This window comes from Takifugu flavidus, chromosome 2 (genome assembly GCF_003711565.1).
Source record: "Takifugu flavidus isolate HTHZ2018 chromosome 2, ASM371156v2, whole genome shotgun sequence".
In the NCBI taxonomy this organism is placed as follows: Eukaryota; Metazoa; Chordata; class Actinopteri; order Tetraodontiformes; family Tetraodontidae; genus Takifugu; species Takifugu flavidus.
In genome coordinates, this window is record NC_079521.1 from 19,253,272 (window position 1) to 19,277,898 (window position 24,627).

At 48.4% G+C, this 24,627-nt stretch overlaps 1 protein-coding gene across 6 annotated transcripts in view; it reads right to left on the reverse strand.

Annotated features, from left to right (window-relative positions):
• Positions 1 to 400: 400 nt before the first annotated feature.
• Positions 401 to 24,627, reverse strand: part of LOC130521650 (CUB and sushi domain-containing protein 1-like) — a 326,982-nt gene continuing 302,755 nt past the window's right edge. For 4 of the 6 annotated variants that reach the window (XM_057025371.1, XM_057025372.1, XM_057025368.1 and 1 more), the window contains 14 exons: positions 21,977 to 22,156; positions 16,711 to 16,884; positions 16,569 to 16,635; positions 16,252 to 16,358; positions 15,824 to 15,897; positions 15,151 to 15,262; positions 14,849 to 15,028; positions 14,334 to 14,396; positions 13,808 to 13,969; positions 12,931 to 13,043; positions 10,864 to 10,951; positions 10,641 to 10,767; positions 9,442 to 9,504; positions 401 to 6,024 (listed from right to left, as the gene is read on the reverse strand). In XM_057025371.1, the coding sequence (XP_056881351.1) occupies positions 5,865 to 6,024; positions 9,442 to 9,504; positions 10,641 to 10,767; positions 10,864 to 10,951; positions 12,931 to 13,043; positions 13,808 to 13,969; positions 14,334 to 14,396; positions 14,849 to 15,028; positions 15,151 to 15,262; positions 15,824 to 15,897; positions 16,252 to 16,358; positions 16,569 to 16,635; positions 16,711 to 16,884; positions 21,977 to 22,156 (1,670 nt within the window). In that variant the 3' untranslated portion in view covers positions 401 to 5,864. The remainder of the gene's footprint in view (positions 6,025 to 9,441; positions 9,505 to 10,640; positions 10,768 to 10,863; positions 10,952 to 12,930; positions 13,044 to 13,807; positions 13,970 to 14,333; positions 14,397 to 14,848; positions 15,029 to 15,150; positions 15,263 to 15,823; positions 15,898 to 16,251; positions 16,359 to 16,568; positions 16,636 to 16,710; positions 16,885 to 21,976; positions 22,157 to 24,627) is intronic. The other 2 variants (XR_008949399.1, XM_057025369.1) reach the window with 2 other exon arrangements.

Consider the following 24,627-nt stretch of genomic DNA (forward strand, 5'->3'; position numbering starts at 1 on the left):
ATGTTCCACCTCTCTGATGATTCCAGTGTTCTAACCCTCCGATGATTCCAGTGTTCTAACCCTATGATGATTCCAGTGTTCTAACCCTCTGATGATTCCAGTGTTCTAACCCTCTGATGATTCCAGTGTTCTAACCCTCTGATGATTCCAGCGTTCTAACCCTCTGATAATTCCAGTGTTCTAACCCTCTGATGATTCCAGTGTTCTAACCCTCTGATGATTCCAGTGTTCTAACCCTCTGATGATTCCAGTGTTCTAACCCTCGGATGATTCCAGTGAATCAGGATCAATCAGGATGAATTGGGATCAATCAGGATGAATCAGGATCAATCAGGTTGAATCAGGTTGAATCAGGATCAATCAGGATGAATCAGGATCAATCAAGACAGCCTTGACACAGTTGTTGTATCAAAATCTTTATTCGGAAATAGCGTTTTTCAAAATATTTGCTAGATAAACGGAGCCTCTGTCACAGGACGCTCACGTCCAGTTTCTGCTCTTCTGTCCACGCGCTCTGAACCGGAGCCAATTAGCGAACACGTTAATTGGTTATGATGTAAATATGTTCATTAGAAACTCATCTGACGGTACCAAGGACAAACAGTCCGGTCTCAGGTCAGATTTGGGCCCGGGGGGGTCCAACTGCTCCAGGACATTTTGTGCCTCCCTCCCAGATACAGACATTAGTATTAGCCGCATCAGGCTGCTATTAAACAGGAACAAGAACCGTTTATGGGTCGCTTGGAGAACCTGGAGAACCAATTTAAAGTCACACAAGAGAAACCACTGAGTTCCTACGGTTCGTCGGATTCTTGCATTTTCCAGTTGCCATGACGATGTGTGTTCTGCTGCGACCCGATGCAAAGAAATGTGGAGACGGAACATTTGCCGTTCCTGTGTAGAAGCAGCCGGGATGGACCAAAGGGACCAGTGACATTTGGGACGTGGAACCATCGGTTTCCACACGTGTGGAACAGGAAAAACATCGACCTTGATGGTTGCGCGTATCCTCAACGTTTAGCATAAAAAGTACACGTTTAATCGTTTGCTTTGCTTTTTTTACAAAGTCTCCATAAAAAATAGATTTCTGTACAAAATGTTTTTTCTGTTGCACCTACTTCAAGTTCAGCAGCACATGATGGTGACGATGATGATGATGAGGCGACGATGAAGATGATTGAATCAAGGTGATGGGGGGCGGGGCCTCACAGCCTGGCAGCGTCTGCATCCACAGGTGCTTCACAGCCTCAGCGGAGCCTCGCTAAAGCTCTGCCACCAAACAAAGGCATGAGAAGTCGTCCTGTCCCCGTGCACGCCTGCCTCACGTGCACGCTGCCTGCCTCACGTGCACGCCTGCCTCACGTGCACGCCTGCCTCGCGTGCACGGGAACATTCATCCATCTGAGATGTGCTACATTCTGTTGTTGACTCTTTCGGAAACGGAGGAAGACATCTTTGCCCTGCAGGCTAATGTTAGCGTCGCGGATGGTTTGGAGAAGCTAACCCCACTTTAGAGTCACCCAAGAGGAACCACGAGTTCCTACGGTTCATCTTTCATTTGCTATGGAGATGTTTGTTCTGCTGCTACACCAATAAACACTCATCATGTGACAAATAAAGTCACATTAAAGGAAAGGTCCGATCTGTTCAGCGGTGACACAGGCGTCAGCATCTCTGTGTGGCGACGCTCGCTTGCTCTCTACGGGGTTTAAATGGCATAAAATAATATTTCACGGTTCCTGATCCTAATGTCAGAATATCTCTGAAGAAGAAACAGCTCCGTCTTTTTAGGACGTAAAGGTTCATTTGGCTGCTGCCTGTTGCTCTTTTTAACGGCGCTGGCGGCTAAATGAGACAACTTTAGTCCTGAGAGCAGAAGAACTCAAGATGGGGAAAGGTCCAATTCTAAATACAGCAAAAAATAGAAAATAAAATAAAATAGTCTGTAAAAGGGGCCTCGCTCACAAAAAAATCACTTGTATTTTCTTTTTCTTTTTCTAAGTCAGCAATATAGCGCCACCTAGCGCCACCTAGCAGCTGGAGCATTAGCTTTACTCCAGTGTTCTGAATATCGTCAGGCTAATCACAGCTGTTCCTACACCAGAGAGAGCGTGCATGAGGAGCGTGCATGAGAGAGCGTGCATGAGAGAGTGTGCATGAGCCCCTGGAATCACTGTCATTACTGTTTGGGAAATGAATCTAAATGAAGAAAATCAGAGTAGATCCAGTAAACAATCTGTCAACGTGTGCTAAGCTACGCTATGCTAGCTCCCACAACGTGTGCTACGCTATGCTAGCTCCCACAACGTGTGCTAAGCTACGCTACGCTAGCTCCCACAACGTGTGTGCTAAGCTACGCTACGCTAGCTCCCACAACATTTGTCCACTAAACTTGCACATCGAGGTCGAATTCGGTTGTTGACGAGTTGAACGAAAAGATGAATCTGACATTCTTCTCATGCCGAATCGTTCCTGTCTGACGTGGGAGGACGAGGACACAGGTGGACGACTCAGGTGGACGACTCAGGTGTGTTCATATCATCGGACACACGAACTGAGGGTGAATCGTGTAACAGATGAGGAACATGAAAGGAAACTCATGCAGATAAAAGCAGATTTCAGTCCTGGAGGTCAGAAAGGTGAAAATGGAGCCGAACCAAAGCAGCAGGAACATCTGTGGTCTACAGGATGGGGGGAACCAACGGTGAAGGAACCATGATGGGGAGAACCAACGGTGAAGGAACCATGATGGGGAGAACCAACGGTGAAGGAACCATGATGGGGGGAACCAAAGCAGCAGGAACATCTGTGCCCAGGTCAGTGCAGCATCGATCCAGAGACTCCAACCATGATGCGGCTACGCTGCAAGAAATAACCAGCTGAGCCCGACCCGCGTTAGCGTTAGCGTTAGCATTAGCGTTGGCGTTAGCATTAGCGTTGGCGTGACAGCCGGACACGGAACGTCGGATCTCCGGACGCGTCGGCTGTGGCGCCGCTCAGCTCGTGTATTTGTGGCAGTGGCGTTCCAGCATCGAAAAGCAGGATTTGATTTTGCACACGAGGTATTTCCCAAAAAACGGAGGCGCTCCGGAAATGGCGGATGAGCAGGAGACAACAATAATTGTGCACGTTGTCACACGCTCGTCATCATGTGATCATGTGATCATTTAATAAAGGGGAACAACCGTTTCTGGAGGCCTGACCCAGCTGATGCTGCTCAATAAAACATGGGGAACCAACGATGAAGGAACCATGATGGGGGGAACCAACGATGAAGGAACCATGATGGGGAGAACCAACGATGAAGGAACCATGATGGGGAGAACCAACGATGAAGGAACCATGATGGGGAGAACCAACAATGAAGGAACCATGATGGGAGAGACAATGATGAAGGAACCATGATGAGGAGAACCAACGATGAAGGAACCATGATGGGGAGAACCAACGATGAAGGAACCATGATGGAGAGACAATGATGAAGGAACCATGATGAGGAGAACCAACGATGAAGGAACCATGATGGGGAGAACCAACGATGAAGGAACCATGATGGGCAGAGACAATGATGAAGGAACCATGATGGGGAGAGACAAAGGTGAAGGAACCATGATGGGGGGAACCAACGATGAAGGAACCATGATGGGGAGAACCAACGGTGAAGGAACCATGATGAGGAGAACCAAAGATGAAGGAACCATGATGGGAGAGACAACGATGAAGGAACCATGATGAGGAGAACCAACGATGAAGGAACCATGATGGGAGGGACACTGATGAAGGAACCATGATGGGGAGAACCAAAGGTGAAGGAACCATGATGGGAGAGACAAAGGTGAAGGAACCATGATGAGGAGAACCAAAGGTGAAGGAACCATGATGGGGAGAACCAAAGGTGAAGGAACCATGATGGGGAGAACCAAAGGTGAAGGAACCATGATGGGGACGCCGTGGGTCTTAGGCCTGGACACATGACACAGTTCTCAGAGGGAACTTCCAGAAACAGCCACACCTCCAAAAATGGCAACGAGGTGGTGTTGCAACACTGAGAAGGTCCACGGGAAAAGTCCTCACAATTTTCAGGGTGGGCTAGCACGTTGTCATGGCGACATATTAAAGAAGGGATGGTGATACCTTCTCTCCGCAGCAGTAGAAACGTGGATATGTACAAACACTCTGGACCCTGTAGTCACATCTTAAAGATGAAGAAGTTCTGCAGTAAAATTCTCTCTCCACCTCAAACCCTCTCCAACCGAAACGTTTCCTCTTTTTCCAGCTACGACCGTCAGAAAAACACACTAGTGCAAAATTTGTGCGATTTAAGGGTTTCTATAAAGTTTTATTGGGTCCCCAGCAGTGGGTTGGGAAGTCCCGTGGGTCCACCGGGTCCGGTGGGTCCACCGGGTCGTGTTTTTGTAACTTCTTGAACTTAGTCTGTTCTTAATATCTTCACTGAAGAAAAATAGCAGAAGAGACCATCAGAGGCGGCTCGTTGCCTCTGTCCCAAAGTGGCCTCACGCCGTGGTCTGGTTTTGGGTCCGACTGCCTGAGCGCTCGTGTTTCTACGCTTCTGTTCTCGAGAAGGAACAGTCACTTCTTGATTGATATTGCCGGCTGTGAGAATCTGCCCCGGCCGACCGCAGCCGTCGATGATCCTGACAGCTTATTGCCTCCAGCCATTGGACTGTGGGAGTCCCGGACGGGCGCACAGTCCCGGACGGGCGCACAGTCCCGGACGGGCGCACAGTCCCGGACGAGCGCACAGTCCCGGACGGGCGCACAGTCCCGGACGAGCGCACAGTCCCGGACGGGCGCACAGTCCCGGACGGCGCACAGTCCCGGACGGGCGCACAGTCCCGGACGAGCGCAGAGTCCCAGACACTTCAGGGATCATCTGCCTGAGCCGTGATTGTGTTGGACAGACCTCTGGACACCAGGTAACCGTGCACACCAGCCTGGCAAACTCTGGGGCTGTGTGGTCCAGAACAGTCGGACAGTTGCTAATGAAATGTACCGTGTAGGACTGGGGTGTCTAGGAGTGTCCCGTGGTTCCCAGGTCCTCGCTGGAGTCTGGGATAGACTTTAGCCTTGACGCGTTGCCAAAGGTTCAGGTAGACCTCGTCGGAAAGGCAATAAAGACGACGGCAGAAACAATCACCAGAACCGATCTGCTGTATTTGCCACTCTTGCCGGACCCTGTCTCCGTTAATAACATCCAGTAGAAGCGTTGAGTAAAGTTGGTACCGTCACAGAGTCCAGTCCCCCGGCAGGGTTTGGGGCCGGCACCAATGCTATGAAGAACTGCAACATCGGCTGATGTTCAGGAGTGGCGTGAAAGGCTGGAATAGTATGTGTGCTTCCCCTGAGGGTAGAATCGGTCAAACCCATGACTGGCCTGCAGCAGGGACTTGTTCAGCCTCTAGTGCCATGCTAACCTGGTGGCCCGCTAGACCAGGTGTTCCCCCAGTTCAGGTTGCGTTCGGGGAGGGAGCCGGAGGCTCTCGAACGCTCCTTGAAGTCAGATTCGGCAGCAGTGCGAGGGACACTGGACAAGAGGGGCTCAGTGTGGATCTTTAGGGAGAAGGTCAGAATTTTCTCTGGTCCCAAAGCTGATGTCCTGAACTACAGGTTTCATGGCAGGAGATGATGTCACGGTCGGCTCCCTTCATTGGCTCCAGCCTTAAATCACTTCGTTCAGGTGGGAGTAATGCTGATCTCAGACCAGCATGCTACAATACAGGCTGCTTGTGATCGTTTCATTCCAACGTCTGCTCCATCTTCTCTGTTCAGTCAAACCAAAACAGAGACGGGAACTGAAGGTTGGACTGAACCACTGAGTAGGAAACGGCAGGGGTTGTTTCAGGCTATACCACCGTGCACACTGTGTTGAGCGTGGTGTCGAATCGGACAGCTTTGGCCTCGGTCGGCTTCATGTTGGTGTCATACATCGGGTTCTCAAACGACGCCTGTCCATTGGAGCTCTCATGGCCAACGTAGCCATTGAATTGGACTTTGGGACGCGTCCTGGAAGTAAAAAACAGAGAGATGACATCAGAAATGTTCACTCAAAAGACATCATCCACAAATATACGCCACAAACCAAAATCCATCATAGCTAGTCTTCTATAGTCTGCTCTAGTCTGTTATAGTCTGCTCTAGTCTGCTATAGTCTGCTATAGTCTACTGTGTCTACTATAGTCTGCTATAGTCTGCTATAGTCTGTTATAGTCTGCTGTGTCTAATATAGTCTGCTATAGTCTGCTATAGTCTGCTATAGTCTGTTATAGTCTGCTATAGTCTGCTATAGTCTGTTATAGTCTGCTATAGTCTGCTATAGTCTGTTATAGTCTGCTCTGCTATAGTCTGATATAGTCTGCTATAGTCTGCTTTAGTCTGCTGTATCTACTATAGTCTGCTGTATCTACTATAGTCTGCTATAGCCTGCTATAGTCTGCTATAGTCTACTGTATCTACTATAGTCTGCTATAGTCTGCTGTAGTCTGCTATAGTCTGCTATAGTCTGCTATAGTCTGCTGTATCTACTATTGTCTGCTATAGTCTGCTATAGTCTGCTATAGTCTGCTGTATCTACTATTGTCTACTATAGTCTGCTATAGTCCGCTATAGTCTGCTATAGTCTGCTGTATCTACTATAGTCTGCTATAGTCTGCTGTATCTACTATAGTCTGCTATAGTCTGCTATAGTCTGCTATAGTCTGCTGTAGTCTGCTATAGTCTGCTATAGTCTGCTATAGTCTGCTGTATCTACTATGTCTACTATAGTCTGCTATAGTCTGCTATAGTCTGCTATAGTCTACTGTATCTACTATAGTCTGCTATAGTCTGCTGTATCAACTATTGTCTACTATAGTCTGTTATAGTCTGCTATAGTCTGCTATAGTCTGCTGTATCTACTATTGTCTACTATAGTCTGCTATAGTCTGCTATAGTCTGCTATAGTCTGCTATAGTCTACTGTATCTACTATAGTCTGCTATAGTCTGCTATAGTCTGCTATAGTCTGCTATAGTCTGCTTTAGTCTACTGTATCTACTATAGTCTGCTATAGTCTGCTATAGTCTGCTATAGTCTACTGTATCTACTATAGTCTGCTATAGTCTGCTATAGTCTGCTATAGTCTGCTTTAGTCTACTGTATCTACTATAGTCTACTATAGTCTGCTATAGTCTGCTATAGTCTGCTTTAGTCTACTGTATCTACTATAGTCTGCTATCGTCTACTATAGTCTGCTATAGTCTACTATAGTCTGCTGTATCTACTATATAGTCTGCTATAGTCTGCTATAGTCTGTTATAGTCTACTATAGTCTGCTGTATCTACTATAGTCTGCTATAGTCTGCTATAGTCTGCTGTATCTGCTATAGTCTGCTATAGTCTGCTATAGTCTACTATAGTCTGCTGTATCTGCTATAGTCTGCTATAGTCTGCTTTAGTCTGCTGTATCTACTATAGTCTGCTATAGTCTGCTATAGTCTGCTATAGTCTGCTTTAGTCTACTGTATCTACTATAGTCTGCTATAGTCTGCTATAGTCTGCTATAGTCTGCTTAGTCTACTGTATCTACTATAGTCTGCTATAGTCTACTATAGTCTGCTATAGTCTGCTATAGTCTGCTATAGTCTGCTATAGTCTACTATAGTCTGCTATAGTCTGCTATAGTCTGCTATCGTCTGCTATAGTCTGCTATAGTCTACTATAGTCTGCTATAGTCTGCTGTATCTACTATAGTCTGCTATAGTCTGCTATAGTCTGCTATAGTCTGTTATAGTCTGCTGTATCTACTATAGTCTGCTATAGTCTACTATAGTCTGCTATAGTCTACTATAGTCTGTTATAGTCTGCTATAGTCTACTATAGTCTGCTATAGTCTGCTGTATCTGCTTTGGGCCGTCTCCTCACAAATGCTAATTGCAGCCTCGCCCCCACGAGAGTTAAAGGGGAGTTTGTGGGATTGTGGTGGAAGGCTGGAGACTGGGGGATTATGGAGATGGGGGGGAATTATTGGAGACTGGGGGGGGAATTATTGGAGACTGGGGGGGGGGGGAATTATTGGAAACTGGGGGGGAATTATTGGAGCTGGGGGGGGGAATTATTGGAGACTGGGGGGGAATTATTGGAGACTGGGGGGGGGGGGGATTATTGGAAACTGGGGGGGAATTATTGGAGACTGGGGGGGGGAATTATTGGAAACTGGGGGGGAATTATTGGAGACTGGGGGGGAATTATTGGAGACTGGGGGGGGGAATTATTGGAAAGGGGGGGGGGAATTATTGGAGACTGGGGGGGGGAATTATTGGAGACTGGGGGGGGGAATTATTGGAAACTGGGGGGGAAGGAATTGGAGACTGGGGGGGAATTATGGCAGGAGCAGGAACCATAACAAGGTCCCGCTCTGCTGGTTCAGCAGCTGCTCTCGGAGGGCGCCGAGAATGGCTCCTGCTGGTTTCAGTCCAAATGGTTACAGCTCGCCTGAACCCCCCATGAGTGAATCTCTTCAAGTACTGACCCCGGCAAAACAGGCAAACAGGAATATTACTACCTGCTCCTAATTTATCCAGCTGATTCCACTTTGGGATGATCAGGTCCGATAATCCAGTTAGATATAATCAGTACCTCCCAAACCCTGTGGAACTATTAGCAGCTAGAGGAGAAGCTGTGAGACTCTGACCTCGTTAAAAATGTGTGTGTGTGTGTGTGTGTGTGTGTGTGTGTGTGTGTGTGTGTAGAAATCCACCCCTGGGGAGTTACTAAGCTGATCCTAGATGTTTAAACTCTTACTATAATGCTGCACACACACTCAGAAACACACACACACACACACAGAAACACACACTCACACCTCAAATAAGCTCATCAGATGTGAAAAATACAGCAAATTCTACTTATTATGGTATTACCAATGTCTGCGTATTCTATTTTCAGTTAGTTAGCAGTCACACACACACTCACATGCACACACACACACATACGCGCGCACACACACACACACACACTCACATGCACACACACACACACACACACACTCACATGCGCACACACACACCGCTGCTGTGAAAGTGCAAAGCTGGCAGAATTAAATAAAGAAGCAAGAGCGTACACAAGTATAGATATAGGTAAAAAGGAAATAAATCATACAGCCAAATACAAGACTTGTTGTTTATGGCCTCATGCTGACAGAGATGACAATGAGCTCAAAGGAATATTAAAATGGGCTCTGTGTCGTTAGCATGACGGCTGCCTGCATGGAACATAAACGCCTTTGGTTCAGAAATAGACTAATCCACAGATGTGCAGCCCTACTTTTCTCTTGGGAAAAATAGAGATCTCAAATGCAAGAAAAACAAAAGGATGAGAGATTTAAAGGAGGATGTGGCGGCGGGTGGAGGTCTGGTTGCAGATGAGTAACAGGAGCCAGTCTTACCTGCCGCCAGGCCCCCAGGGGTCTTTGGGTCTCTCATTGTCATCTGTGTCAGCAGACAATGTCCTGCATACAACCATCAGCTTTAATGAATGCACTAGCACTGCACATGCTAACTGCTAATCTGAGCCAAGCAGCCTTCGGCCTCATCACCCATAAGATGCCAATGTGGCGCCGTAGCATAACGCCGTAGCATAACGCCGTAGCATAACGCCGTAGCATAACGCCGTAGCATAACGCTGTAGCATAAAGCCGTAGCATAACGCCGTAGCATAACGCCGTAGCATAACGCCGTAGCATAACGCCGTAGCATAACGCCGTAGCATAACGCCGTAGCATAACGCTGTAGCATAAAGCCGTAGCATAACGCCGTAGCATAACGCCGTAGCATAAAGCCGTAGCATAACGCCGGCGAAGAGTGCGTAACACTCAAAGAGGAGACATTAATTCCACGCAGCCTCCAGACGGGAGACATTAAAGATGACATTTTAGCCTCAATATAGTTAGGAATTATCATTCCAGCATCAGAGCCTTTGTGAACTTTCCCTGGGAACATTAACAACTCAGGCCATGCAGATTTAACCTTTATGATGTGCTCTGAGTTTTAGTGATATAATTAGCTTCTAATATCTCTTCTCCTGCTGGTCTCACTGAGATTCAGCGGAATCAGGGTGGATCGTTTCCTCTGCTTAATGTAATTTGGAACAGGAGGCTAAAACATTTAGGATGCTTGATGACATTTATATTCAGTTTGCTGCCTGAGTTCAGTTGTATCTCACTGAGGTTTTTAGTGTCATTAAGGAGAAATCTTTTACAGCCCAGACTAAAGGACGACGCCCTTTAACAATCATTCATCATGCTTGAAGGACGCACACTTTCATTTCTACGCTCATTTCCATTTTTAAGGAAGATGTCGTTGATGAATGTCATTGAAAAGTGCACAATCACATCTGTGCACATCTGTATCGGGCCCCGGGCGGAGGCATTGCTGTTTCTGACGAGTCCTTACGTCACCATCATGATTAATAAGGCGAATAATAACGACGGTACTCAGGGGAGCTGCCTCCACCTGGAAACTCCCCCAGCTCCAGCCTTGGATGTTCCAATCCAGATGTGTCTAAATAAGCGATTTTCCAGCAGTCACAACTCACACGTGTATTTGTCTCTGCTGTCTGACAGATTTACAGGTGGGTGGAGTTTACCTGTGCTTGTACAGGTAGAAGGCAAATCCAGACAGGATGAGGGCGAAGAAGGGCACGAGGATCGCCGCCGCCACGGAGCTGCTGTTAGTGTAGGGGTTGGACAGGTCCGTCGCTGTGGTTACAGGGCCTGGGGTCACGCACACACGCACACACACACACACACGCACAGATTAAACGAACGTTTTGGCTGCAGCGTCTTGTCGCTTCGGCTGCTCCGACCCACCTTTTCTCGTCAGATGGAACTTCCCGAAGTCTTTGCTGTGAATGTGACCCTGGTACACAAAGGTCTTCTGCTCGGACTCGGCAGTTACCTGAATAAAGAGTTTGGTAGGAAATGAGATCATAGGAAACACATACAGGTGAAACCACAGCATATGACTGACATGTAGGTGGATATACTCGTTTACTTTAGAGGCGGATCAAGTCCATTGTGACCCGAGGCCTCTTTAGAAACAAAAATGATGCTTTACACCTGTTGAAGGATGTTCTACCAACGATGGGCAGCTCTGTCCTGGACCAGATCAATGGTTCTGTAGCGACAGCTTATGGACCCCGGTCCTACAAGGTGGCAGTGATTCTCTCTTTTGCTCCTCCGGTTCCAGCTGGTTCTCAGGAGCCTCTTGGTCCTCACCCGGGCTGAGAGGCTTAATCCAGCAATAAATGACCAAACTAAATCGCGTTCGGATGTCGGAGGCAAGTGTTTGTTTTCCTGGATAATTCATATAATGAAATTTAAAGAAATGAAAGCGAACTGTTGCGACTCTAACGGACAGGTTTCAGGTGAGCGTCTCCCAATTAGCGTAGAGACGTTTGGCCCGTTTCTCCAAACAAGAACACGTGTGTTGTCCTCAGTGTCCTCACAAAGCCTTTGAGTTCTGACCTCAGACCTTCATGCTGTCACGCTCCTGAAGTGGGGGCGTCCTTTATGTGGGGCGACCTTTCAGGGTTGAGTTCATGCAGCTGTGCAAATACAGAAAATGCTTCTGTTCTCGTGTCCTCTGGCTTTAGGGTTCGGTTCTGCAGCCACTTTCATCACATGGTGATGATATATATGATATGTGATATATATGATATGTTTGTGCCGCTGCCCTGTAGTTTCAGGCACAAGTCCAGATCAAGACTTTTTGGAGGTCTTGATATTCTGCAACCAACCACCAGGTGACTGAAGCTCCAAATGTGTTCTCGGCTCCTGAAGAGCAGAAGAACCTGGAAGTCCCCAACAGTGATGAAGCCTCCTGGACGAGAGCTGAAACGTCTTCATGGACCTCCAACAGCCCAGATGTTGGGATTCAACCACCAGAATTACCAGGACCTCCACAGACAGATTGAAAGTGTAGTTTGGTGTCGGCACCGAACATCTTGTAGCCTCACAGAGGCGACGAAACGGTAACTTTTACTGCTCTAATATATAGTTTTTACGATTGTAGCCTGATAAATAAGTAATAAAGTTTTAAGTCAAAATATAGCGATAAAACAGTACCTTAGCCTGACTTTTTTATATTATACTATAATATATACTATTTTATAATATAATTTATAATAGGATATTATAAACTCAAACTTAGTGTATTGTATCATATTTGGATTATTCCAAGTAAACTTCCGTAGTAAACCGTATTGTGTTTAGCCTATAAAACCTAAAGAAGAAGCAGACGGCCATGCTTCAGTTTCCTTCCGTTCGGCTGGATGCACAGGAGCCAACGGGGATTCACGGAGTCTGATGACTTCAGAAACTTCATCAAATGCTGATAATTTTATGGAATAACTTATTCCTCACACCTTTGATATGGAAACAAAAGCTTCCCAGTAAACCACATGCTTTCCCCATCTGAGGTTAATCAGAGTTCGCCGTATTTTAATGTCTCTTTTGCATAAAGCAACTGAGATTTGTCTGGAAGTTGGATCCCCGTTCCTCAGCAGCCTCCATCCCAGCGCGGGAGCGGCGGCGCTCCGGCAGACGGCACAAAGCACTTAACCGTTGTTTAGATCCTGTTATCCTGCTCCTGTTGACAAAGATCTCTGCATTTTCCTTCATGTTTGACTTTGATTGTTGGGCCCCAGAGGATGCGTGTTGGGCCCCGTGTTCGTGGGCCTTGTGTTCAAGCATTCAGGCTCAGAGAAAAGCACCATTGCTTCACTTTTACCGGAGGAGAACAATCCAAAACCAACGTGCACGTGCGGTCTGGTGTGTGCGAGTGAAACATTTTAGCCAATCCTCCTGTACACACACTCTGGGGCTGTTTGCTGAAAAGAGTCAAACACAGAGAAATAATGAAATCCGGTTTCTTACATATCCGTCGATGGCCCAGTTGTCGTTCTTAAACTTGCTGAGGTAATGCTCCCTTGGTCCCTTCACTTGGTAGACCTTCAGCAGCAGCTGGTTGTCTTCTGATTTGTAGGTTCCTGAGAAGGAATCAGGTTGGTGACCAAACAATTAACAGAGCCAAATTTGGGCTGCGCAGACAAATGAAGAAGGTAACTGATAAAACATAAAGGAGACGCTTTGATTTCCTCTCATTTCCTCCAGCACACCTACAGACGGCGTCTCTCTTTGCTTAACAATGTCAGCAGCAGAGGATCTGTTGTTGTTTAATATGACACGTGGAATATCACACGTGCACAAAGGAGCCCTCGTCTTCCTCCTCTGAGGAGAATCTTTGGTGGCCTGATTGACGTGTGAAAATGAGGAGTGACTGAGGTAATGGGCCCAGGCTACACGGTGATACCGCCATGTCCTCGCCCTGTGCAGCACCACGCCGCTGTGGAGGCGAGATGCTGCACCGCCATCGTGACCCCCCCACCAGCGCCCGAGTCCCTTAATATGATGCGATTTAAGGGATTAACGATCACGTATGCTCTGCAGCTCCGGTAGAAAACATCCGTGCACTGAAACTGCGTGAATGCTCGTTAAATACTGGACAAACCCCGAACCCTCCAGAAAATATCAAATAAAATATGGATTTCTGAAGAGTATGATGAAGCCACCAGTCCATCACAAAACACACACATTCACTCACACACTTCAATCCAGAGACCAACTGGCGTTTCCAATCAATTAAACTGCACATTCAAGCCAAGAAAGCCTGATATCGTGTCGTCCCCCACACAGCTGAGCTGACTCCGCTGGTGAGGACAGAAAAGACGGCGTTTCCTCTGTGCTGTGTTACCTGACAGTCTGATTGACACTCCACTGGTCTCCAGCAAAGTCACGTTGACTCTGCCGCTGGAAGCGTTGAAGCCCGTAACAGTGAACGTGGTGGCCTGTCTCTTCCCGAGGTACTCGTAAAAGCCGCTCCACTCCGAGCTTGGAGAGAACACATCGACAGGAACTGCGTGGCAGAAACAGAAGCCATTTCACTGGTGGGGACTGATTTCTATTTAACTGCTGGTTCAGAACAGCTGTTGCAATGTGTGAGCAGCTGGGAGGATTTGATGCCCCCCTACATCTGCAAGTGCCACGCTGGGAAGCCTGAAGCGAAGGATCCTCATGTTACCCAGGAACAAACACAACACACCTTCAAGTCTGAGGCCTACAGCTCAACTTAGTATGCAAAGTAGAAAATGCACTTTTTGGCACCTTTTGGATGCAACAGTTAATCATAAAATTCCTCTTCAATGATACCAGGCATGGTGTGTTTCCTTTGAGGATGTTTCCTTTGACTATTTCCTTCATCTAATAGTTGAAGCTCATACCTCTGATCTTGTTCTTTAGGACGTCCGACTCTCCTCTGCCTTTTGGATTGACTTTGGCTCCAACTGAAGCACAAAATTGCAACAATTTCACATCATGAAACACTTTCTGAGCTCCACATTTGAGTTTCAGCTGCCAACAGCAGCACAGCGCAGCGACTGGACGACACACTTCCAGGCAGAAGTTGATTAGCATTGTGAGGCTAACTCAAGGTGCACGCAGGGTTCTGACAGGAGACATTTTACATCATAAAGCTTGATTATTCAGCGTTCCTTCTTGGAGTCCGACCCCAGGCAGCCTGTGTAACCGGGGGCCTCCTGAAGTCAGACTCCAAAACAACAACTCATAAATTCAGACGTGCAGGTCGAATGAAAGCTCATCCTGAGACTGTGGGAACAGGATGAGCTTTCCTCTGCTGAGAGACTGACTGTTGGAATGACTTGTCATCCTGCTGATACTCTGTCTCGACGTAGCGTTTGGTTGAGAGAGCAGCACTTGCTGGTTCCATGTACAGCACCTTTACAGAGCGGGGGTTTGCCCGACCACCGGCCATCACTTCTGCAGATCCTGTGCTCAGATCCTCCAGCCAGATAGAAGCCGTCCTGGCAGGTGTAGATCAGCGTGTATCCCAGATTTGGCAGGTCCATGGAGCGCACGTCCACGTTACCGGGGGTCTCGGGCTGTCTGCATGAATGGGCTGACACATGACAACATGTGAGATGAACAAGAAAAGGCTCATTCAAATTCATGATGCAGAAGCAATAAAAGGATAAGTGAAGAATAAAACTGGACGTCATGCAGAGGACAGTCCCGTCTCACCGATGCACTCTGGTTGGGTTCCGCTCCAGGTGAGGTTCTCCAGGCACGTTCTTGTTGTGGAACCAACAATGTGGTAATTTTTGCGGCACTTGAAAGAGATTTTACTCCCAACCTGTGAGTAAAACACAGACGTGGCGCGATGCATGGTCAGAGCTACAGTTCAGGATCCCTCCATCGGCCCTCCTCAGCACGATGCTGAGAGACTAAATAAAAATGTAAAATAGTTCAAACTTTGACAACACCTCACACACAAACCAATTTCCCCTGCTGCCCTCTTCTGTCGTCTGCATGACGCGGGCGATACCGCCTTGTAGTGTCGGCAGGGGAAATTCGATATGCCGGTAATATCCAATTATTCCTGCACAAATTGAAGGATTTCCTTGTTTGTTTTAAATTCCATCAAGGATTCCAGGCCAACATGAGCAGGTATTTGTGCTGCAGACATCCTGGGCTCTAACAGCAGCAGGACACAGCCTGTTGCTCTGGACAGTGGAGCCAGGTCCTATGATGCTGACGGCCAGTCACTTCCTTATATTCCAGGTGGAATATGGATCAGGCAAAAATAGGCTTAGTACTGCTACTGAGCAGTGGATCTAAACTTTCCTGTGGAAAGGTTGAAATGTTCCTCAGTGTGGACGCCGGCTGCTGTGTGGCTGCAGCTTTTTTCTCCCACCTGAAATCCTTGAGCCATGATTGGGATGCCAAAGGCTGGAGTCCCTGGGTCTCGACAGCTGTTGAAGGCTGGGTCTGCAACACACATGGACCCAAGGACACACGACAACACACGTGTGTAAATATGTGAAAACTGTGAAATATCTTGCTGCTACTAATTGTCGCTCCTTATTCCAGCTTTTAAGCAGGAATCTTTGCATTCCAAACATCCAACATCTGGTCTGAAATGCAAAGTATTTGTATGGCGATGATGGTTTCTCCCAGATAAATGAGATAATGTTCAACACGTTTAATTTGATCTTGCTTTGGCAACATTTCAGGTGGCATGGTCAGGATCTAAGATGTTGTGATGTTACACAGCTACAGCCTGAATCTCTTAATGGTCTTCAAAGTTGGCATGAAAAGAGCAGATGTTGAGGGTGAGATTACCTATACAGGCTGGACGCTGACCACTCCAACGCCCGTCGGCCTGACAGACTCTGGACGTGGACCCGACCAGCAAATACGGCATCTGGCAGTAGAACCTGACCTCTGACCTGCACAGGGGAAAGCCACGTGGCCCATTGTTTCATTTCACCTCTGTACCTCCTCATTGTCTCCTGCACATCAATCTGAAATTTCCATCTGCTCCTGCTGACCTCCAGACACAGGAGGTTTGAAAGTTTAATATTTCATTGCAGCAGAGAGAATAAGCCAGGTCCCTGCTGCAGCACTGATGATGGCAATCATAGAAAATCCAAGCTGACCTGTAGGAAAAGATGTTTCCTTCTCTGTAGCCTCCACCAGGAGAGCCTGGATCACCACACAGGACAGCTGGAGCCAGACGACAGTCACGCGTCAGACAAACAGGAAGTGGCGACAGTGACGCGACGAAGGCGGCCCACTTACGCAGACACCGAGGCACCTCTCCGGTCCACGTCCCGTTCCCTTCACAGGTCAGCACAGCCGGGGTGGACAGCTGGTAACCATGGAAACAGCTGTAGCTGACGCTGGAGCCCCAGCAGTGGTCCGTTCCCTCCACCTTCCCGTGAGATACTTGAGGTGGAGGACCGCACCGGATCACTGGAAGAAAGGAACACGACGCCACGTCAGATCTTTATCTGTGAACCTGCCCTGATCCGTTGTCCCCCCAGTTCTTGTTGTGTCCCAGCGTCTCTGTCTCCATTGAGTGGTTTGATTTCTGCCCTGTTGAACTGGAACTCGGCGTGTTTCACACGGAGACGCCAGATGTTTATGAAATTATGACTAAATTTGTTTTTGGATTTGATCTGACGCCGCCGGTGAGTGAAAATCCCCGAAAACACCTTGAACATGTAAAATCCTTGTGTTTGGGAGCATCTGCCACGTTTCCTCTCATCGTGTGAGCTGAAGTCTGTCTGATGTCCCAGCAGAACCAGCTTTTTGATACCACTGTTGCTACGGAGATTCACATCATTTTCAGATGTCTGCTACGCCTGTGCACGGCTGCACACACCTGTCACGGTGTGTGCGCCTGTGTGTGTGTGTGTGTGTGCACAGACGCCTCAGCGTCCCATACAAACATCTGCATGCCGTGCACGAGTCGAACCCCCTGATATATTGATAACATCTGCAGGGTTTCTAACATCTGAAGTGGGTGCGATTGTGATGGAAACAGGAAGCAGACAGACGTCGACTGGCTCTGCTACGATGACGGAGCAGCAGGCATCGTTTCCGTGGTTACAGGACTCTCAACCCATCATTCCACAAGTTTGTGTCCAGGTACTTTTAAAAATGCACTTTTTACCAACAGTTGCTTGTCTCTGGTTCTGTTCCAACAAAGCCTAAACCCCCAAATGTGCCCTTCCAGGCGCGTTATGATGCGTTGTTGTGTTCTGGTCATGTGACTCCAGCGGCAACAGCTGGTGCTGAGCAGCATCTGTAGGAATTCCAATTAACGTTTGAACAAAAAAGCTCTTTGTTGTTGTTGGTAATGAAGACACAGCTGTCTGAAACAGGAAGAAACACTGTAATTGACTTGAGCTGGAAATATTGCAGAACAATATTTCTGAAGGTCCCTGATGGAAAAACGACTTTGTTACCAGGCTGCAAGCGAAGCCTCCTCAGCTCCTTTTGGTGGGAGACTTCCATTCACCACAGCTTTGAAACTATGAATACGTGCTGAGATCCTTGAAGCTACGTGAAGAAAAATGTACATCTGATTTGGTTAATAAGATGAAAACTCCGGACAAGACCAGCACCAACCCCAGAACCTGCCTCGGATATTTAATTATATTCACAAACATGGTTTTAGTTGAGTTTTCATTCTTCTCCTAATGAATAAACAACTCTTCATGGTGTCTTTAGCTTTTTAAACATCACTGTATCAGAAACATCGTAGAATCATAAACCCTTTAATTTAGATCATTCTGATACAGGATTTTAATTGGCTGCATCATTTGAGGTAGCTTAAATATATAACTCATAAAACAACAAATAAACACCCCCTGCAATAAGTGAGAACTACAATTAACACTGTCTTGTAATGAGAATTCTTTATAGTGTCTCACCGCTAATATTGGTCCCTATTAAAAACCATTAAAACTCTCCAACTTTAGCTGTGCTGTTCCTGCCTGTGTATGATATATTACAGGTTAGCGACAACTACTGCGAGCAGCTTTTAAACCTCTGTGGGCCATAAATATGTTTAAACGCGTCACGGCGCAGTGCATCAACGTCACACCTCCAGCAAATGTTCCAGGCGGACGACTCACTATTTCCTGGGAAGCTGACTGGGATCTCAGACCAAGCTGTGTCACCCATTAGACCAGCATGCTGGTTTATTCAGAAATATCATGGAAAATGTAGTTCACAGCACTTTTTAATGATTCCTCATACGCAGTTGTGAGTGAGCTCAGCTAAAACGAGCTTATTTTGCTATAAACCACTTCAGAAATCATCAGTGTGTGAATAATTAGGGTTCTGTGTACGACACACCCGCACATATGGAAGAGCAAAGTTAAATATATGAAATCAAACCCAACCTCCTACCCGGCACTCATGTTAGCATGCTATTATGCTAGCATGCGATCCGCTGTTGCACGAGCATCATTATCCGTTTATCTCGACTGGTGAGGCGTCTGCCTCGAACAGAGGCAGCGAGACTTCCCACCTTTCCTCACATCTCCGAGGCCTGTACTTTCCAACACTCTGCTCCCCACCGTCTTCCTGGCATCCCACCATTTTTACATCAATCTTTTTCTCCGGTCGTCCGTCTTCTTTTGCACCTTCTCTTCAATCCCGGCTCAGCTTCTTTTTGATCTGCCCCGCCGCTCCCTTGGTGTTCTCTCACACCATTACTGCCTCTGCCTGCCTTCTCTCAGTCTTTTAGGCATATCCGTATCTGCACAATTCTCCTACCCAACACATTTTATGAACTTAATCCCTTTTCTCGCGCTGTGTTTCCAGGTTTGGGGGCAGATATCGATTCTCCTCTCGCTTCTCCCCCATCATTCGCTCTCTGGCTCGCTCACAGCTCTTCTCTCTCTCCATAACCACCGTGAATGCCTGAGTATCAGGGGTATCAGTCTTATCCTGGATGAGATCGTATTTAGGATTTGTAATTTACGGGAACACAGAAATGCCTTGTTCATATCTTTGTATAGCAGATAAGTAGAAGTGTCCCGTTAAGGCCTTTTATTTACACCTGCGTTTCTGATGTTTATGGGGCTCCAAATAATAAAACAGCAATTTCCAAGTTGGAGAAAATGGGACTGAGCTGGGGCTGAGCAGGCTGAATGTGAATGTGCGCCAACAATGCTTTGCAGATTTAAATTTTCCATCTCATTTCCTGCAACAAGGGAAGCCGAAGACACCAAATATTTAACATCTGTGAGTGTACGAAATGATGTGTGTGAAGCCTCCAATTCATCCAGGTCATGCTAGCTTTGAGGCAACAGGAGTCCACCTAAGGGGCCCTCGCTAAAGTGGCTTTTCTGCCACACTGGTGGCCAACCAGTCCGGCTCGCATGCACGTGCACAGCTCATTACCCGGCTCTTGTTGAACCCAGAGGCCACAATCGCCCGAGCAGGTACCAGGACGACATGTAGCCCTCAGAACGCCTCGACCAGACTCTCTGCATTACTGTTCTCACCGTTTCCTCAGCTTTCATTATCACCCCCCCACCACCACCACCACCACCACCACCACCACCACTCCAGCCTCCTCTGCCTTCTGACTCGGTTCTTTGGACCTGCTCGACGTATTTCTCTTGCTTTCTGCCTGCACACATGTGTGCCTGAAGAAACTGTTGTTCCAAAACAGGATCAAATGCAGAGTTGTGGATTGTTTGAAGTGGCAGAAAACAGAAGGGGGCAGAAACCCATGCAAAGAAGAAGGGGAACCTCAACAGGGGGGAGGAAAATGGGAAGCAGAGACGGAAAAGACCGAGAACAAAAGGAAGGGGAAGAGAAGAACACTGGAGGACTGTACAGCGTGCACTTCCTTCCTCCTCCTTTCTCTTTTTCTTTCAATTTCCGGCCTCAGACTCGTCCTTTATCACCTACAGAATCTATCTGCTTTCCTCTTTGTATCCTCTCCTGCCTTCCTAAGTTTTTTCATCTCAGTTCAAAGCCTGAGCAACTGCAGGAGACAGCAGGAGGTGTTCTCCTGGGGGGGAGGAAGCCTTCACTGTTGTTGGGAATCCCAGTCCAAACTCTACATAGGAGCCGTCGTAATCATGTCTAATTAAATACACGCCTTTTCATTTCCTCCTTTGTTTTGGGGAGTGAGGGGGCTGAGAAAGAAAGTTCTGTTCTGGAAATGGCAGCACTGACACGTCGTCATGAGTTGGTCGCTGTCTTTTCCAGCTCATCATTGTTCTGCGTTCATCATCTTCCTCCAGCTCGCTTTGGTAACAGCACATAAACATTTTAACATTTCCAGGATTAGTGAAAGAACCTTTCAGTCCGTCCCTAAGGTTCCTTTTTGTGTGCTAGATCAGCTTTGCTTAAGCTCGTCCGTTCAGCCTTGACTCGTGTCCACCAAGTATTTGTCTGTGTGTTTTCTCCCTCTTCCTGGTTACATTCACGTCCTGTGCGTCTCGCTATCTCTTCCCCCTTTCTCTGCCACAGTATCTTGGCTTCCTGTGCGTCTGCATTCAGACCTCCCAGACCTTGAGATCGGCCTTTTGAGAGCTTGACTGCTCCAGCTTCATCTTCCACAGTCAACACAATGCTATTTCAAAACTTATTTAAAATTCTTAGAAAACAAAGAAATATTATTTCCCAGTTAGTCCCTTTTCCTGCCCTCCACCCTGAGCTCCCTTGGAGCCTTCACATGAAGCTGTTTCTTTAAAACTGCAGCGCATCCAACCAGCGCAGTCGTCCTCAGAGGTTCCGGCAACTCTGGTTCCCCTTTGAAGGAAAGAAGGTCGAGATGTGGAGAATGATTCCATCCCATAATCCGGGGTTATAGAGCAGTCGCCTCTGGTCTCACCATTCATTTCTCTGCTCTTTGTGTTGCTGAGGTGGCGCCGATGGGCGGAGGAGGACACCCACACGGCGCCAAGCTACTCCCGAGCATCTCCCAAACAGAGATCTCAGAGCTCCAGGAGAAGCAGGTGGTGCCAGGTAACAGGGGAAAAGGCTTTCTGTCTGACCAGGTAAGCTCAGTGAGGCGCCCACATACTGAGCAGCAGGAGCCGCTTCAGATGGGGCTTGTGTCACCGTTGACTGCTGGAAGGTCCATCGAAACGGCCCAGAAATGCAGCGTCTTGCTCACTTTTATCCAATGGCGGAGCGCAGCAGAGACTCTCTGGTGCTGTCTTCATTCGTAGTGGACAACACATTTAGAAATGTCCCCAAATGGAAGAAGATCTTCTGTCCCTTCCCACCGGCAGCTTTCATGATCTCCTTCTGTCTCTAGATCTTCAGCCGGGGCCTTGGACGATCCCCCAGTTCAGACTATTTGGAGAGGAAAAGTTTGCTGGACAAAGATCAATCTCAGGGAACTAGTAAGCCAGATCTATTGGACGGGTTGTTTTATCCACCCCCAGACACAAGAGCACATGCAGCATCAGCAGGGCATGTGTCCAGCTTGGAGAAGCTCTAACCTACACAGAAGGTGCTCCTGAAGCTCCGAGCCAGTGCTCGTATCATCCTTTCATAGGCTAAATTGGCTGTTGTTTGTTCTTACCTTTACAGCTGGGCTTGGTTTGGTTCCAGGTTCCTTCTTTGGTGCAGTGCAGTGTGCCCCGTCCTGCTGGTTCCATCAGGTAACCAGGGTTGCAGTGGTAAATCACGGTGTGGTTGTACGTAAAGTCATCTCCAACGTAGATGCCATTGGCTACTGGTCCAGGGTCCCCACAACTGACAACTGAGAATGAGACAAGATTTCAAAATAACAAAAGAATCTGTCTGATTAAATTCATCCTGTAGATTAAACTAGATTCAAGCATCTAGCCAGAAGCGTCAAAAGAGCAGCAAGTGCAGATATAATAAACACATTATGTGCAGATATGAACATATTTTACAGATGTATGTACATTAAATGCCTTCGACTATAAGTGCACAGACTATTCACATAAAGCTCGAGGAAATGTGCAAATGATAAATTAGGAATGTGCAGATGAAAAGTTAAACTAAAGTGCATAAATGAGTCAATAGGTTTAAACTGTAGCTACGTAGGATTCTAAGCTAGTGTGTTGTGTAACTGTTGTGCAGTGAGATGTGAAGTGGTGGATGGGGGGCAGCTGGAGCTCAGCAGGGACACGGCTCTGGAGAAGAAGCTGTTCCTCAGTCTGCTGGTTCTGGTCCTGAGGGTTCCTGAGGAGAGCACCTACCCGACGGCAGGAGGGAGATCAGGGTGGGAGGAGTCCTGAGGGATGCCGCGTGCTCGATACAGGCGCGCTTCTTCAGGACATCCTGGATGGCAGGAGGGTCCCTGTGATTGTTGGGTGGTTTTCACCTGGAGCTGCAGAGCCTGGCTCAGCGGTAGAGCAGCTTCCTCACCAGACTGTTCCTCAGTTTGTTAGGGTGCTTTCTATCGCACAGCAATAAAAGCTCACCAGGACGGCTGAAGACAGGAGGTTCTTCCTCAGTGTCCTCAGGAAGAAGAGGCGCTGTGAGCTTTCATGATCAGGCTGGAGGAGTTTGTGGTCCAGGACAGGTCCTCCGAGATGTGGGTCCCCAGGAACTTGAAGCTGGAGACACGCTCGACGGCCTTCCCGTTGATGTGGATGGGATCAGGTGAGCCTCCTCTCACCTTCCTGAACTCCACTATGAGCTCCTTGGTCTTGCTGGTGTTGAGGAGCAGGTTATTGTCAGCGCACCATGTGGTCAGGTGCTGGACCGCTTCTCTGTAGGCCTCTCATCGTTGTTGCTGAGGAGACCAATCACCGTGGTGTCGTCTGCAAACTTGATGGAGTTGGCTCCATGTACAGGTCTGCAGTGGTGGGTGAGGGGCGTAGAGGAATGGGCTCAGCACACAGCCTTGTGGCACACCGGTGCTGATCGTGATGGTGGTGGAGCAGCTGTGACCTGACCTAACATGCTGTGGTCTGTTGGTCAGAAAGTCCATAGTCCAGTTGCAGAGGGAGGAGTTGATGCCCAGGTCTCCACGTTTGGTGATCAGCTTGGAGGGACGACAGTGTTGACAGCTGAGCTGAAGTCAGCAAACAGCAACTGTGCGTCTGTGTTGTCCAGGTGTGTCCAGTGCTGTGAGACCGCATCCTCTCGGCTCCTGTTGGAGGCAAACTGGTGTGCATCGAGTGTGGGTGGGAGGCAGTCCTTCAGGTGTGCCAGGACCAGCCGCTCCAAGCACTTCATAACGATGGAGGTGAGAGCTGCCGGGCGGCAGTCGCTGAGGCACGTCAGTGTGAGGGTGTGAGGGGTTGGTGGTCTGCTGGGAGTGGGGTCCTGGAGGCACGTCAGTGTGAGGGTGTGAGGGGTTGGTGGTCTGCTGGGAGTGGGGTCCTGGAGGCACGTCAGTGTGAGAGTGTGAGGGGTTGGTGGTCTGCTGGGAGTGGGGTCCTGGAGGCACGTCAGTGTGAGGGTGTGAGGGGTTGGTGGTCTGCTGGGAGTGGGGTCCTGGAGGCACGTCAGTGAGGGTGTGAGTGGTGGTGGTCTGCTGGGAGTGGGGTCCTGGAGACGTCAGTGAGGGTTGGTGGTCTGCTGGGAGTGGGGTCCTGGAGGCACGTCAGTGTGAGAGTGTGAGGGGTTGGTGGTCTGCTGGGAGTGGGGTCCTGGAGGCACGTCAGTGTGAGGGTGTGAGGGGTTGGTGGTCTGCTGGGAGTGGGGTCCTGGAGGCACGTCAGTGTGAGGGTGTGAGGGGTTGGTGGTCTGCTGGGTGGGGTCCTGGAGGCACGTCAGTGTGAGGGTGTGAGGGGTTGGTGGTCTGCTGGGAGTGGGGTCCTGGAGGCACGTCAGTGTGAGAGTGTGAGGGGTTGGTGGTCTGCTGGGAGTGGGGTCCTGGAGGCACGTCAGTGTGAGGGTGTGAGGGGTTGGTGGTCTGCTGGGAGTGGGGTCCTGGAGCCAGTGTCAGTGCTGTTGCCTGTTGCCTTGCCACATACACCTGGGGTCAGAGTTGGAAACGTGACCCTGAGTCTTGCCTTTGCAGGTGTACTTGGCCTTTTGACCCCCTCCTCAGGTTATTCCTGGCTCTGCTGTAGGCCGGGTGTCCCCTGATCTGAAGGCAGTGTTCCACGCCCTCAGCACCTCCCGGCTCATCCATGGCTTCTGACTGTTGTATGTGGTGATCTGCTTCGTGGTTGTGATGCTGTCTATGGTGGTGGCGATGTGGTCCAGAACAGAGGAGGTGAGATTGTCAATATCGTTGTGTGAGCTACA